The sequence below is a fragment of the Oryctolagus cuniculus genome, chromosome 1, assembly GCF_051225735.1.
Source record: "Oryctolagus cuniculus isolate XC-2025 breed Fujian yellow rabbit chromosome 1, ASM5122573v1, whole genome shotgun sequence".
NCBI classification, from domain to species: Eukaryota; Metazoa; Chordata; class Mammalia; order Lagomorpha; family Leporidae; genus Oryctolagus; species Oryctolagus cuniculus.
Genome location: NC_142867.1, coordinates 95230212 through 95247934, shown reverse-complemented (window position 1 = coordinate 95247934; position 17723 = coordinate 95230212). Strand labels below are relative to the sequence as shown.

The window sequence follows — 17723 nt, the reverse complement described above, 5'->3', positions numbered from 1 at the left end:
TCCCTGGTATGCAGGGATGGTTCAACATTTGCAAATCAATCAATTTGATACACCACATGAACAGACTGCAGAAGAAAAGCCATATGATTATCTCAATAGATGCAGAGAAAGCATTTGATAATATATAACAGCCTTTCATGATGAAAATGCTATGCAAATTGGGTATAGAAGGAACATTCCTCAATACAATCAAGGCAATTCATGACAAACCTACAGCCAGCATCATATTGAATGGGGAAAAGTTGGATCTCATTTCCAATGAGATCTGGTACCAGACAGGGATGCCCACTCTAACCATTGCTATTCAATATAGTACTGGAAGTTTTAGCCAGAGCCATTAGGCAAGAAAAAGAAGTTAAAGGGATACAAATTGGGAAGGAAGAAGTCAAACTGTCCCTCTTTGCAGACGATATGATTCTTTACTTAGAGGATCCAAAGAACTCTACTAAGAGACTATTGGAACTCATAGAAGAGCTTGGCAAAGTAGCAGGATATAAAATCAATGCACAAAAATCAACAGCCTTTGTATACACAGGCAATGCCATGGCTGAGAAAGAACTGCTAAGATCAATGCCCTTCATAATAGCTACAAAAACAATCAAATACCTTGGAATAAACTTAACCAGGGATGTCAAAGATCTCTATGTTGAGAATTACAAAATCTTAAAGAAAAATAGAAGAGGATGTAAAAAAAAAATCTTCCATGCTCATGGATTGGAACAATCAAGATCATCAAAATGTCTATTCTCCCAAAAGCAAATTACAGATTCAATGTGACACCAATCAAAACACCAAAGACATTCTTCTCAGATCTGGAAAAAAGTTTGCTGAAATTCATATGGAGACACAGGAGACCTCCAATAGCTAAAGCAATCTTGTACAACAACAATATAGCCAGAGGCATCATAACGCCAGATTTCAAGACATACTACAGGGCAGTTATAATCAAAACAGCATAGTAATGGTACAGAAACAGATGGATCGACCAATGGAACAGAACAGAAACACCAGAAGTGAATCCAATCATCTACAGCCAACTTATATTTGATCAAGGATCTAAAACCAATTCCTGGAGCAAGGACAGTATATTCAACAAACAGTGCTGGGAAAACTGGATTTCCACATGCAGAAGCATGAAGCAAGACCCCTACCTTACACCTTACACAAGAATCCACTCAACATGTGTGGTGGAATGAGAAGGCCATGCCAGGGTGGCCACTGGCAAGCGAGCGTCAGTTACTCAGGAATGGCTTTGAAACCCACCTGGCAACGGAGCCTGCCTGGCAACAGGCTGTGATTGGATGGCTTTGGAAACTGCCTGGCAACAGGCTGTGATTGTATGACTTTGAAACTGCCTGGCAACAGGCTGTGATTGGATGGCTTTGAAACTGCCTAGCAACAGGCTGTGATTGGATGGCTTTGAAACTGCCTGGCAACAGGCTGTGATTGGTTGGGGCATAGACCGCCCCTTGACCAGATTGGCTGGTCTTGGCTATATAAGATGTTGTACCAACTGAAATAAAAGTGTCTGCGGGCTGCTCGCCTCAAGCCTGCTTTCACCCGACTCCCGGGGTCTGTGTGGTGACTCTGCGCCTCTTGCCCCGCCACACTGCTCCTCTCAGAAACGAATCCACTGCAACATTGAGAAATCAATGGCAACAAACATGGATTAAATATCTAAGCCTACAACCCGACACCATCACATTATTAGAAAATATCGGAAAAACCCTTCAAAATACAGGCACAGGCAAAGACTTCTTGGAAAAGGCTCCAATGAAATGGACACTATGAGAAACAAAGACTTGATCAGCCCTTGTCCTGACTGTCAAGGAACAACTTACTCTTTTATCCCTTTTAGTATTCTTTTTGTTCTACTTAATACCATTTGTTGCCGGCGCCGCGGCTCACTAGGCTAATCCTCCGCCTTGCAGCGCCGGCACACCAGGTTCTAGTCCCGGTCGGAGCGCCGGATTTTGTCCCGGTTGCCCCTCTTCCAGGCCAGCTCTCTGCTATGGCCAGGGAGTGCAGTGGAGGATGGCCCAAGTGCTTGGGCCCTGCACCCCATGGGAGACCAGGATAAGTACCTGGCTCCTGCCATCAGATCAGCGCAGTGCGCCGGCCGCGGCGGCCATTGGTGGGTGAACCAACGGCAAAGGAAGACCTTTCTCTCTGTCTCTCTCTCACTTTCCACTCTGCCTGTCAAAAACAAACAAACAAACAAACAAACAAAAAAACCCCACCATTTGTTGAACTCTTTAATACACAATTATTCTTAGGTATTTAACTTTAACTGAAAAGTGATCCCTGTTAAATGTAAGAGTGGGAATAAGAGAGGGAGGAAGTGTACAGTTTGGTAAATACTCAAATTTACCCCTAATGGTAGAGCTAGAAGCATGCCAGAGGATTCCAAATCAATCCCATCAAGGTGGCATGTACCAATGCCATCTTATTAGTCAAAGTGATCAGTTTCAGTTCATAATTGATCATAATGATAGGATTAAGCATCAAAGGGATCACATAAACAAGACTTGTATCTGTTAATAATCACTGATAGAATTAAAAAGGAGAGAACGATCCAACTTGGGAAGTGGGATACACAGCCCGAAATAGCACTCTGTCCTCAGAATCAGCCCTTAAGGCATTTGGATCTGGCTAAAAAGCCCATGAGAGTTTCTCAGGAGTGGAAAGCCAAGACACTGTGGCAAAAAAATGACCTACATGAAAGATCTCTGAGTGAGATCCCAGCAGAAAGAACAGGCCATCTAAGAAGGAGGTACCTTTCTCTGAAGGGGGGAGAGAACTTCCACTTTGACTATGGCCTTATCTAAGGTTGGAGTTGGCTAACTCAAGAGGCTTCCACAGCCTTGGCAGCTCATGTCAAGAGCCTTGGGTGATTACTGATGCCATAAACAAGAGTGTCAATTGTTAAATCAACAATGGGAGTCACTATGCACTTACTCACCATGTAGGATCTCTGTCCTTAATGTGTTGTACTATGTGAATTAACAGTATAACTACTACTCAAACAGTACTTTATACTTTGTGTTCCTGTGTGGGTGCAAACTGTTAAAATCTTTAATTAGTATATACTAAGTTAATCTTCTGTATATAAAGATAATTGAAAATGAATCTTGATGAAGAATGGGATGGGAGAAGGAGTGGGAGATGGGATGGTTGCGGGTGTAAGGGAGGTAATAGGGGAAAAAAAACCACTATAATCCAAAAGTTGTACTTTCAAAATTTGTATCTATTAAAGTTAAAAAATTATGCTAGCAATTAACCTTCAAATTTTGGCAATAAAAAACCCATCATTACATTTTAATAATTATAACACTTTTAAATAATTTTTTCTGTGGAATTGCTATTCAGTTTGAAAAAAAATTCTGGAACCTCAAAGCGTATTTAGAAAAAAATAAGTGAATAGCAGCTGGTACTTTAGGAAAAATATGTAGCTCTTAGAAGAACACATACATATAGTTTTTATAGAAGTAAGGGTAATCAGAAGTTTGATCAATAACAGTTCCCTACCAAAATCTGCTACCATTTTTGAGTAACAGAATTAGTCTACTATGACCACTTTCTAACTTACCTAATTTCCTTTTAAGTCTTATTTCTCTGTTATTTACTCTCTGCAAGTCATAATCTACCAGTGTGATCATTATTTTCACAGCTCAGAGTTCAAAATCATCCAGTTCACCTCCACCCCAGATACCTTCCAGTCTCAAATCCTGTCACTTTCCTTTCCCTCACTGTGCTTCAACCACATCTGCCTCATTTCCATCTCTCCAACTGAGTAAGCAGAAATGTTCCATACACAAGGAAAGGATATTCAGCCTCATTAGTAATCAAAAATGCAAATTAATAGTGCAATAAATTACCATTTTAATCTACCAGATTGGCCAAAAGGAAGTTACCCAAAAATACGTTGTTGAGATTTAAAAGATGTAGATATTACATTCTGCTGGAACAAAAGTAAATTAGCACACCCACTAAAAACAATTTGACACAGTAATTCTATTCCTTAACATATACTCTAGGGAAATTTTTGCACATATGCACTGGGAGACATATTTACAAGTATTCACAATAGCACTGCTTTGTAAGTAAAAAAAGGTGGAGTGACTCAAATGCTCATCAATAAGTGAACAGATTAAAGAAAACTGCTACAGTTACATAAAGAAAAACTGAAGAGCAATAATAAAGAATGAAACCACGGCCAAACCAACAACAGGAATAGATCTAAGAAAAACAAAGCTGGGGGGAAAATATAATTTCTTAAATTCCTCACGGAATATAGTGTTTCATTAGATGAAAATAAGCAAAAACAATATATTTTAAGCACAAGTGTGCGTGTGTGTGTGTGTGTGTGTGTAAGAGAAAACGGACATATATAATAAAATATTTTTGACGGTATAAGCTATAAAAAAAAAAAAGGTTTAGCCAAGTCTGTTGGTAGCTCCTTCAGCAGAAACACAAGGGAGATGACAGAAGAGAATCACATCAGTTGATGTAAGATCCTGACAGTACCTTAGTTCTCAGGTTAAGTTACAATGGAATCCACGAGCCAGTATCAGACTTTCAATGTTTTACTTACATGTCTATATAATTGCATTATATGTAATACTTAATATAGTAATTTTACAATTATTTACATGTATCAAATGCAATATTTTGAAAAAGACAGCAAAATGTCAGAATAAGAACACACAAAGGTTTTAATGAGCCTTATGGAAAATAAAGCAGGTTAAGAGACCAAGTTCAGAAAAACCAGGCTCTAATTCTAGGCCTCCTGTTTATCACTGTATGACGGACATAGCTTTCTAAATAAGTTTTGAATACCCTGTTCCAACAATACCTTACTGAAGTTACTTTTTTTAAATTTGGTCTATGTTCCATTTAAAAACATTTGGTCACATTGTAAAAATGAATTCAATGTGGGTGGTGCTGTGGCATAGTAGGCTAAATAAGCCTCCTCCTGCAGCACTGGCATCCCCTATGGGCACTGATTCATGTTTCAGCTGCCCCATTTCCAGTCTAGCTCCCAGCTGATGGCCTGGGAAAGCAATGGAAGATGGCCCAAGCTTGGACACTTGCACCCAAGTGGGAGACCCAGAAAAAGCTCAAGGCTTGAGGCTTTGATACAGATCAGCTCCGGCTGTTGTGGCCATTTGGGGAGTGAACCAGAGGATGAAGACTTCTCTCTCCCTTTCTCCCTTTCTCGCCCTCCCTCCCTTTCTCTGTCCATAACACTGCCTCTCAAATAAATCTTTTTAAAAATGATTTAGAAATGTTGATTTTATTATTGAGGTACACCAAAGAAATCTTTACAGTTTCTTCTAACTCTAGCATAGATGCTCTCAAAATTTCGGGTGTCTCAGAGTCACCCAAAAAGCTTGTGAAAGATACAGATTCCAAATTTCATTGTAAACAGCCTGCTTTTACACTCCAGGGATAGAATTATGAATCTAAATTTTAAACAACTTAGTCCAGATAATATGATATTATGACACTAGTTACTTATATCAGAGTTAAGAGAAACTGTCCAGGGTTTAATTTATTTTTATTCCCAGAAATCTTTTTAAGGTATGCAAATGTCATGCATTTCATAAATACAAGTTTAGGAATATAGTGATTCTTCCCATCCTCCCTCCATCCTCCTTAATCCTCTCTCTCCTATCCCATTATTTTTCACTAAGATATATTTTCAATTTAATTTTATTCAAATACGATTTATTCAAATACTCATACTAAGTAATGAGTTCAACAAATAGTATAAAAAAAGTTTGTCAACACTCAAGACAAGGGCTGTTCAAAGTCATCACATCTCAAAGTGTCAATTTCAAATGTATAGATTACCTTTTAGGTGCTCTATTGGTTACAGGGTTTAATTTAGCTGGAAAGGCAACTAAGATAATTTAAGGATGGCTTTACATCTACATCTGCAACTGTGGATTAACAACTAATTTAAAAGGAAAGAAAAGAAAAAAGAAAATAATGAAGCTTAAATGTTGCTTTTTACAACAACAGAAGACAAATCTAGCAAAGGGAAATACAAAGCAATGGAATGCTATGAATTGGGCCATGCACCTCTTGCAAAGATTTTGACTGAAGTGATTCAATAAAGAAGCATAGTAAACATATAATAGCAGTTTTTTACTGGTGCAGGTAAGTTATTGAACACAGTTATTGAATCCAGCAGCTTTCAAAATAAGCAAGTAGAAAATATTTCATTCTGATTCATGTTGGTTTGAATGATTCACAATATGAATAAAGCTTTTGTCTTACTGACTTTATATACCTAATTTCTACATTTTGTAAATGTGATGAACTGTCTTCATGCTTCATATGGATATAATTTGTTGCAACTATAATTTTTTTATGCTATTACTTTGTTTGCACTTGGCAGAGTCAATCAACAGCTCTAAGCAACAATCTGATCCCCATCAGCAACAAGGCCAGTGCAGTAGTTGCAACTGAAATATTCTAGCCAAGTAGTAGTTATGTTGACTGCCTCTTTAATACAGTCTCAGAATCTGAGTTTCAGATATCATTGTAAATTTAAGTTATCTATGTATGAAGCTATTCAGGTAAATAATGGACACAAATGCTTCTTAAGTTTTTAAGTAATATTTTCCATAGAATGTGATGGTACTTCTGAAGAATACAAAATCAGTGAAACCACTTCATTAAACACAAAATTACTGAACTGTTTTGGCACAAAATCTGACTTGTACACAATTATTTTATTTTAGCTATAAAGGAGTTTAACAATCTGAGGGATAACTGAAGGCTAATGTAAAGGTTTCCTATTCATAAGAAACTGAATAGTAAAATCTTTTACTGTCAAGACTCTATTACATTTTCTTAATTTTGTAAAGATTTCATGTATTTCTCTTCTAGGCTTCCCTATATGCAAAAATATGTATTTGTAAATAGATTCGATTTTAATTATTTTTTCAAAGGGTCATGAAAACACACAAAAATAATTTTTGCCTAGAAATAGATCTTTTTGCTTTCTCCATGTAATTGAGGCTTTGTAGAAAGTGGAACTTCTATGAAGAAAAGCTATGGAATCTCATGAAACAATAGAGCCCCCAATCAAGGGTTTATATGTTCCCTATGAGTGCACAAAACAGTAGTATTCATTAACACATATAACTTCCAGTTCAGTAACTTACTACAAATGTAGTCTGTGGGAAAATAAGCCCTTATTGGGCTTGAATTTATGAGATAATGCATACAAATGCTTAGCACAAATCCTATTATAAAAATAAAAAACGTACTAAAAGTCATCTTAATTATCTTTATCATATATACTGATTAAAGTGATAGTACTAGATATACTGTAAAACCGTAAGTGACTTTATATGGGAAAAGAGAAATATCAGTTTAGAGATCTAAGTAAAGTTATCTGACATAACTTGGTTTCTAATAAATTATGTTCAGAACAGTAACAGTGTATCACATAATTCTAGTACTATAAAATTTATCATTGTTGAGACTAAAAGATTTCTTTTATAGGATTCCATGTTAAAAACTAATTTTCAATTACATGGTTTTTTCGTCTTTGTTAGTCTGGTAACCACAGGTATGTTTTCTCCTCCCAACACATCCGATTTTTCCTCCTTCAGTCTTAGTTACTAGTATTTGCACAGTTATTAGCTTTTTCACACTCTTACTTCTGAATGCAGTAGAAGCCTGTTACTAAAACTTTCATGTACATCAAGGTAGGCAGCTCTGTGTTGCAGTAGTTAATTAAAATGATCAAAAAACATCTTAGGGGCAGACATCATAGTAGAGTTCAGCCACTGCTTTGGACACCCAGATCCCTTATCAGAGTGCTGATGCAAGTCTCAGCTATTCCGTTTCTACCCTGCTAATGCTCCTGGAAGAAGCAGATGACAGCTCAAGTACCTGGGTCCCTGCCACCCATATAAGAGACTTGGATGGTGATTCAGCCTCCTGGATTCTGTCAGGGCCAGCTCTGGCTGTTTTAAGTATTTGGGGAGTAACCAATGGATGGAAGAATTCTCTCTCCTTCACACTCCCCCTTTCAAATGAATAAATCAATCTGTTAAAAAAGAATATATGTTAACCTATCAATTTTCAGTTTGTCTATTCCTTCCATTCCCTATTTCTCCATTTTTAAAAGCGAAATTTTAATACTGAGCAAAAAGAATCATAAAATGCCAAAATATTCATTAAAAAGGCATTACTAGATACCAAATCAAGGAAATGACAAGGTAAAATTAGTGACATTGAAAAGTAATATTTGGGCCAGCGCTGTGGCACAGTGGGTTAAAGCCCTGGCATCCTATATGGGTGCCAGTTCTAGTCCCAGCTGCTGCTCTTCTGATCCAGCTCTCTGCTATGGCCTGAGATAGCAGAAGATGGCCCAAGTCCTTGGGACCCTGTACCCGCGAGAGAGACTCAGAGGAAGCTCCTGGCTTCAGATCAGCACAGCTCCAGTTGTAGTGGCCAACTGGGCTGTGAGCCATCGGATGGAAGACCTCTCTCTCTGTCTTTGCCTCTCTCTGTAACTCTGTCTTTCAAATAAATAAAATAAAATAAATCTTAAAAAAAAGATAAGCACTGCTTAAAGTCTTTTTCCAATGAAAAAAATTCAATTTTTTTATTCTCAAATTATAATTTATTTTGAAAATTTAGCAGACAAAAATTTTTAAAGCACTAATATACATCATAGTTACAGTTAAAATATTTTGTTTATGGAAGAGGAAATATGATTATCAAAGTGAATAATTAAGGAACATTTGGATTTTCTAAAGTATCCTTTTCTGTCTCAAGAGTAACGTTGGGGCTGGCACTGTGGTGCATTCTGTTAATTCTCAGCCTGAGGCAGTACCAGCATCCCATATAGGTGCTGGTTCTAGTCCTGGCTGCTCCGTATGTATGTATGTATGTATACACACACACACACACACATATACATATATACGTGTGTATATATACACACACACACTCCGTATGTATGTATGTATATATATATGTATATATGTATATATATGTATATATATACACACATATATATGTGTGTGTATGTGTATATATATATGTGTATATATGTACATATATATATGTGTGTATATATATACACATACACACACACAGAGAAAAAAACAAAATATATTGCAAATTTTAGGGCAACCACTGAAAAAAAAATAACATTATAGCCAAAGTTGCAGAGGTCTCTAGAAAATACCCTTCTTTCAGCAATACACTGCACTCTTTCACAGTAAGTCTTTATATTATGCAAAAATATTAAGCTGTATTTAGTTTACTAGTTCTGCAAGCAAACAATCCTTCCATAGATCAAAAATTCTTTCACTTTAAGAAATTTTCTAACTTGAACATTTAAAAAAATTAAGTTGACATTTCTGAGGTAGTTAATGCTAGAGTTCAAAGCACAAACATTGAAGAGTTAAGTCATTGTTGGCAACTCATTTAATGAACTAGATGCTGACATTTAATTTCAATAAGTAAAACACAATTATCAATTTCTTTTGTAATTTGCATTATATGGAAACACTAAAAAGACTATAAACCCAATTGTAAGGCTCACAATAATCACCACTCCTTAACAGCCAAGCACCGTTCTCCATCTGTAGCAGTCACCACTAAATTTACCACATTATCTGTACATTCCTTCTTCCTCTACTTACAGAATACACATAGTTTTACTCGACACATGGTTACCTACTTATGAGTCTGGAAAAGGGGCCAGCATTGTGGTGTAACGGGTTAAGCCACCCTTTGTAACACCAGTATCTTATGTGGGCACCAGTTCCAGACTGGCTGCTCTGCTTCCAATCCAGCTCTCTGCTAACACACCTGGGAAAACAGTGGAAGATGCCCCAAGCACATTTCCCAAACCAAACACCAGGCATAAAATACAAACACTGAGAAGAACAAACTATGGAAGACAGACACCAAAGACGACACCCTGCCTGTAAAGCAGATAAATAATAGAGCAGACCATTTTACTGAGAAGAAAACCTCATCCCACATCTTATACAAAAATCAACTCAACATGGATCAAGGATCGAAACCTATGACCTGATTCCAGAAAATTACTAGAGGAAAACATTGGGGAAGTTCTGTAAGATATTAACAAAGGCAAAGACTTCTTGGAAAAGACCCCAGAAGCTAAGAAGCTTCTGGACTGCAAAAGAAACACTCAACAAAGTGAAGAAACAACCTATAGAATAGGAGACAATAATTGCAAACCATGAAACCAATAAAGAATGAAAAAACAGATCTATAAAGACCTCAAGAAAGAAACAAAGAATCCAGTTAAGAAGTGGGCTAAGAACATAAATGGGCATTTTTCAAAGTATGAAATTCAAATGGTCAATAGACATATGAAAAGATGCTCAGCATCACTAGCCATCAGGTCAATACAAATCAAAACCACAATGAGGTTTCACCTCATCCCCATTAGAATGGCTACCATCCAATACATCAAAAATATAATGAATGCTGGCGAGGGAAGTGGAGAAAAGCTACTTTAATACACTGTTGGTGGGAATGTAAACTAGTACAACCCTTATGGAAGGCAATATGCAGAATCCTCATAGTTTTAACAGTTGACCCAGCTGTCCCACTCCTGGAAATTCACCCAAGCATATTGAAATTAGCAATACGAAAGTTTATTGCATTTTTATTGCAGTTTAATTCACAGTAGCTAAGAACAGAATTAACCCAGATGTCCATCAACTGATGACTATTTGAAGAAAAGGCGGTATATACACACTATGGACATCTACTCAGCCATACAAAAATTGACGTCCTGTCTTTTGTAACAAAATGGATGCAACTGGAAACCATTACGCTGAGTGAAATAAGCCAGTCTCAAAATGCCAAATATGATATATTTTCTCTGGTACGTGGTAGTTAATATAATAAAATTTATATAACAATGAAATACACATCTTATGACTTGACTGTTTTTAGCTCTTGTCTATATTCCTCTAGAACAGTGGTCTACTTTTTTATTTGTTGAATATTGTGGTTAATGGTGCATTAACCCCATGATTATAAAGTAAATTGAATTTATTTTGCAAAAATTAAAGGAATGAAAAGAAGGAAGTAAGATGCTTGAAGGAGGGAGGGAGAAAGGAAGGATACTAAGAAGATAACTATACATATCTATGAAATTTCTCTTTATATTAATAAAAAATTTAAAAGAAATACCAATGACATTCTTTACAGAATTAGGAAAACATTCCTGAAATTCATATAGCGACCCAGAGTAAAGAAATCCCAAGCAAAATAAATCAAGCTAGAGGCCTCACAAGAACATGTTGTGCTAAATTAAAAACAATTTAAATTAAGATTTTGTAGAATCTGTACTATTAAATGAAACTGAGCCTGAAGGAAACATTAAAAAACATTTTTTAAAAAATTTCATTCCAGGTATATAAATTTCACATATTTCATATAAATAGATTCAGGAATATAGTGATACTTCCCATCCTAACCTCTCTCCCACCAACGTTCCCACCCTTCTTCCTCTTCTCTTTCCTATTTCTACTCTTAATTTTTACAAAGATTATTTTCAGTTACTTTATACTCAAAAGATTAACCATTTACTAAGTAAAGAAAATATGTATGTTTTACATTACCTGAGAACTGATCATGCGCTGTGATGAACGAGCAATATTGGCAGGTAGACCAAAGAAACTAGGTTTGTCATCTTCTGGAAGTTTTTCAATGACAGCACGATAGTCCTAAACGTAAAGAAGTGAAAAAAACAGTTTTTCACCAAGGAATGAACTTATAACCACTGAAATCAGAAAGAATGAATACTGTGAATTGTTAGATTATCAATTATTCATAGCTTCAATTTTCTGAATATATCTTCTGTTGTATGATATAAACTCAATTATTAATGGGAAATATTCTCCATCATTAAACATCTTCTTACTTTGATACTATATTTTCTCCCCTTAAACCTTTTCTCACATATACAAAGGAACCTTGAATTGAAACATAGTTGAGTAGTTAAGCCTACTATCTATGATATTACATTAGATGTTTTAGGAAGGCCCTATTTTTTTTTCCTGTAACCCACTGAAGACCTTGTGTACAGTACAGAAGTTTGCTTATGCTTCTTTATACCAGCTTACATTCTGCTTACATTATATTAAGAAAAATTTTCAGCAACAATTTTTAATTTACAGAAACCCTGAAAACCTACAGATGTACTCTGGTGTGACACACTGCTTTGTAGGTCATTTTATCAGAAAACGACTCCACAGTGTTCAGGTTGCTGGTGAGGTGTGATGAAACACGTCCGTAATCTTATAATTTCATTCAAAGAATTACTCTAAGCATCACATATATCTGACTTGCCGAACATTAATCTGGACATTTCTTCACTTATGACTCTAGATAAAAGAAGCATAGACCAAGAGGATCCATTGATTTTTGTTCAGTGATGAGAATTGATTTGGCTGTCCACTTTTGTGAGGAGACAAGTTATACCATGTATTATACATGGGTCTATCCTGTGTTTGCTGAAGCAGGGGTGGGAAGACTTTCTGTGACTTCCTATCATGTTTTCTCATCCTTGGCAGCTGCCTCTGCAGTATTTTCTAGTGGACCCCAGAAGCCCAGCACCTAGAAATAAATCAAATTTTGGGAAGACATGCTGTCCCTTAAAGTTTTTCCTCTCCTTGAGTTCAACATTACATTTGTAATCTTCAAGAGTTCCATTACAATGTACACGAGCATATGTTTTTACATTTGTTTGAGTGTGTATACACGTGCAAGCACATGAATCCTCTTTCCTATCAAATTCAGTTATGGAGAAGGTTAAACAGTGATTCCCATCAATCATCCTGGAAGTTTAAAGCTATTACTCTTTGTAGAATTATTACACATTTCATTCATTTCAAAACAGCTGTGAAATCTTATTGAAACTGCCTAGAGTCATCTATTTAGAACTATACACTGACATGTTGATGAAAATACTGGCAAATCCATATCTAAACTGATTTATACTCACTTGAACAAAAAAGAATATTTACTGTATGTTACCATTTACAACAGATGAAAAATTTCCAAAACTTATCTAGGCAGTTAGAAGTTAGGATGAGGTATCCTTTGTGCAAAATGTAGTAATTGCCAGTAGACCATAAGGAGAGTTTCTGGGGAGCTAAAAAGGTTGGTTCTTGATCCTAGTGCTAGCTACTACACTCATGTGTTCAATGAACAAAAGTTAATTGCATTGTATACTTACTATGTGAATATTTATGATATACATATTTCCACATGAATTCTATTTTTCAATTTAAGCACCAAATAGTAGAGATGAAAGTCTTATTAGGATACATCATCAAAAGTATATAATAGCTATATTATATACTCTGCTCATTCACTCTTAAGGTTCTCCTGCTAGAATGTAAATTCCATAAATGCATCACTATACTCAAAATGTGCAGAACATAGATTTTACTGAGCATTAAATGTTTAATAAATATTATGAGATAAATAAGTGAAAGATAACACATAGGACACATGATAATGTAAGAAATCATTTAGCTAAATGAGAATATATTTAATGTTAACTTTGTATTTTGAAAATTACTGAAATGAATTCTTGAAAACTATTTAGATGAGAGAAGAAAACAAAAAGCAGAATTATATAATTGAATGTATGTATCTGTAATTCATGAAGAAATGTATAATGATAATAGTCAATATAATAAAAGCATTACTTGGACATTTATAAATACAGATTTGTGGTAAAATAAGGTAGAATTGCAATCTTAGCCTAATGTTATTATTTTTCTGGAAAAGAGGCTTCCAGATCTCTGTGAATGAGATCCAGCAGAAAGAACAGGCCATCTAAGGAGGAGGTACCATTCTCTGAAGGGGGGAGAGAACTTCCACTTTCACTATGGCCTTGTCTAAATAAGATCAGAGTTGGTGAACTCAAGAGGCTTCCATAGCCTTGGCAGCTCATGACAAGAGCCTCAGGTGATACTGACATCATAAACAAGAGTGTCAATTGTTAAATCAACAACGGGAGTCACTGTGCACTTACTCCGTAATGTGTTGTACTATGTGAATTAATAGTATAACTACTACCCAAACAGTATTTTACACTTTGTGTGTCTGTGTGGGTGTGGGTGCAAACTGTTGAAATCTTTACTTAGTATATACTAAATTATCTTCTGTATATAAAGATAATTGAAAATGAATCTTGATGTGAATGGGATGGGAGAGGGAGTGGGAGATGGGATGGTTGTGGGTGGGAGGGAGGTTATGGAGGAAAAACCGCTATAATCCAAAAGCTGTACTTTGTAAATTTATATTTATTAAATGAAAGTTAAAAAAAAAGAGGCATTCAAATAGTAATTCAAGACAAAAATCTATAGCTCATTAAAATACTCACATAAACAATAACATCACTGTGAAAGATAAAGTAGATTCCTTTTGTAAATTTAAAGCAGGCCTAAATATAAAAGACAGAAACTGAAGAAAGATACTTAAAATATTTTACCTTCTTTGTTGATTTTGTCTAGTTGACCTGTCCATTGATGAAAGTCCCCTATTACTATTGTATCGCAATCTATGTCTCCCTTAAGATACGTTAGCATGGTTTGAAATAGCCAGGTGCCCTGGTATATGACTGTAGTCATATCTTCCTACTGAATTGATCTCTTAAATCATTTCATAATGCTATTCTTCGTCTCGTTTAATAGTTTTTGTGTTAAAGTCTATTTTGTCTTATCAGGATGACTACTCTTGCTCTTTTTTGCTTTCCATTAGCATGGAATATGTTTCCATCCTTTCACTTTCAGTACAGATATATCTTTGTTGGAGAGGTGTTTTTCTTTTTAAGATTTAGTTTATTTATTTGAAAGAGTTACAGAGAAAGGCAGAGAGAAACAGGTCTTCTATCCACTGGTTAACTCCCCAAATGGCTGCAATGGCCAGAGCTGAGCCAATACGAAGCCCAAAGCTGCTTCTGGGTCTCCCAAGTGGATCCAGGAGCCCAAGCACTTGGGCCATCCTCCGCTGCTTTCCCAGACCCATTTGCAGGGAGTTGGATTAGAAGCAGAATAGCCAAGGCTTGAACTGGCGCCCATATAGAATGTTGGTGCTGCAGGCTGGGGCTTTAACCTGCTGTGCCACTGGTGCGTTTCTTGCAGGCAGCAAGTAAATGGATCTTCTTTAAATCCATTCAGCCACTCTATCTTTTAACTGGAAAATTTGGCTATTTACAGTCAAGGTTATTATTGAAAAGTAATGACTTGGCCCTGCCATTTTTCCCTGAATATTCCTGTTGATTTATACTTTTGCTAGGATATTTTTCTGCCTTCACATTCTTTTGCATATTTTTTAAATTATCAGACAGAATACACTCATGTCTAACTGGAAACATATTCTCCTAATCCAGTTCTTCACCTCAGGTCTCCATTCTTTAAATTTCCAGGGCTATTCCTTTCAAGACTTATCTACATGCTACTCTGTTAACATAAACCTTTAATAAGTACTCCAAAATACTTACATTTCTAGGATGTCTTACTAGGGTTTAAAGAATAAGACCATTTATTAATATAATAGTAATGTGTATTATGAATAATTCTTCATTTGTAAGTAAGTCAAAAATAAGAAATGATTCAAATAGATTGAAAATAGTTTTACTTACCAAAATGCTGCAAGATTTTGGCAGAGACATGGGATAAGAAAAAATGCTTTTCTTGTTCCTTTGGTTTAATATATCATCCACAGAAGAATTAAAAAACTGTTTTAGGTATGACTGAAGAACTCTAAGGTCAAAACAGTTATCTATACGTCCTCCATAAATAGCATTTTCAAGTAAACCATGTACAAATTCCCATTGTACATCTTTGGTACCTAAAATTTAAAATCATCTTATTAATTTCATTGGTAAAATATTAACCAAATTTCCGTCTTCAGCTACAGACATTATAGACATGGGAGATATAGATCTTCATATCACTTAGTCTTCACAGCAAACATAGCAGCATTAGTTTTATGCAGTTACAAGCAGATGGTGAAATCGAAGCATAGGGAGGTTGATTTACTAAAATGAACAAGTTACACAATTCCAGAGATATAGAATAGAAATGTGGTATTCTGAATTCAGAGCCTCCTTTTCCAAATAATGCTGCATACTTAAATTGGAAACTCCTTAAAATAAACTGTCCATAACATAATTTTAAATACTTGAGGAAATACTCAATTCATAAAATATGATTAATAGGGAAATTCTCTAAAACACCTTCATATGTGATAGTCTCCAAAATCATTATAAAAAGTCAATTATCCATTTTCTACTCTACAAAAATATAAAAAGTGCAACTTTTTTAGATTATTTCAATTTTTAGCAGATACCCTCATAGTCATAATTCAGTGATGTTAAAGTTTAAGAATTTCATTAAATAAAAGTTAAAAAATAAAAAACTAAAAGAAAATAAGATGTCTTTTTACAAAATGCAATTGAAATCCAAGCAGTTTTTCATAATATAAATTTCCATGAACTTTTTGAAGACTCCTTGTATGGATCTCAGAAAATTTTGCACCAAAATAAACTTATCTTTTGATTTGAAAAAAGAAAAGAATTTTATTGCTAGTAAATATAGAGATTATATAAACTATTTATTGTTGTTGCCATTATTTTAGTTCTATTAAATTACTATAAAACTTAAAGATATTCACAAAAATTTATAGCCATGTTGCTCTACGCCTTGGGATATAGGTAATTTAGGTTGCCGTCTGCAAGGTAAGAGCACCTACATGATAGAGGAATAAAGTTGTTTCCTGTCTATATCAAATTATCAACAATGACTAAGAGATTTCATAGTTATTCATTAATAGTCACTTTATACTACCTAAGTAATGGATACATGAGTCATTGACAAGTCAAGCACTAACCAATGCAGAAACATTGGAGTACCTTACAACTTACAGAAGCAGCAATGTGTGAAGTACTTTATAAAAATTTTGGAAGAAAATGTTTCCTTCTTGAACTCATTACTCTAAAAGCAAATTTTTATCTTTTTCAGTATAAAATGAACACAATTTAAATTTTAACAATAGAAAAGTAGTAAGAGGCAAGAACATTAAATGTACTAAATGTTAAAGGCTTCTAATGATTTTTCTTATTTATAGTTCTCAACAACTAAAAAAAAAAAAGAGGTACAAACTACTATTATTCCTACTTTACAGATCAGGAAACTTGGGTTTTAAGGTAAAAGAACTTACTCTCAGTCACATGACCATTAATCCTTCTACCAATTGTCCCCAATAGATTTTTTTGTTTGTTTTTAAGTCTGCCTAACTTAGTGGTCTCTTGATTGCAAAATTCCCTGCTATCATAAGATTATATTCTTAGCCAGCGCAGCGGCTCACTAGGCTAATCCTCCGCCTTGCGGTGCTGGCACACCGGGTTCTAGTCCCGGTCAGGGCTCTGGATTCTGTCCTGGCTGCCCCTCTTCCAGGCCAACTCTCTGCTGTGACCAGGGAGGGCAGTGGAGGATGGCCCAAGTACTTGGGCCCTGCATCCCACGGGAGACCAGGATAAGTACCTGGCTCCTGCCATCGGATCAGCACAGTGCGCCGGCCGCGGCGGCCATTGGAGGGTGAACCAACGGCAAAAGGAAGACCTTTCTCTCAGTCTCTCTCTCATTGTCCACTCTGCCTGTCAAAAAAAAAAAAAAAAAAAGAAA

The 17723-nt window shown here is 35.6% G+C and overlaps 1 protein-coding gene across 6 annotated transcripts in view; it reads right to left on the bottom strand.

Moving 5' to 3' along the window:
• Positions 1-17723, bottom strand: part of DYNC2H1 (dynein cytoplasmic 2 heavy chain 1) — a 365259-nt gene that overhangs the window by 108742 nt on the left and 238794 nt on the right. For all 6 annotated transcript variants that reach the window (XR_016219689.1, XM_051820199.3, XM_002708539.6 and 3 more), the window contains 2 exons: positions 15680-15888; positions 11643-11747 (listed from right to left, as the gene is read on the bottom strand). Coding sequence is in view for 5 of the 6 variants with exons in the window: in XM_051820199.3 (XP_051676159.3) it covers positions 11643-11747; positions 15680-15888 (314 nt within the window). In the remaining variant the exon portion in view is untranslated. The remainder of the gene's footprint in view (positions 1-11642; positions 11748-15679; positions 15889-17723) is intronic.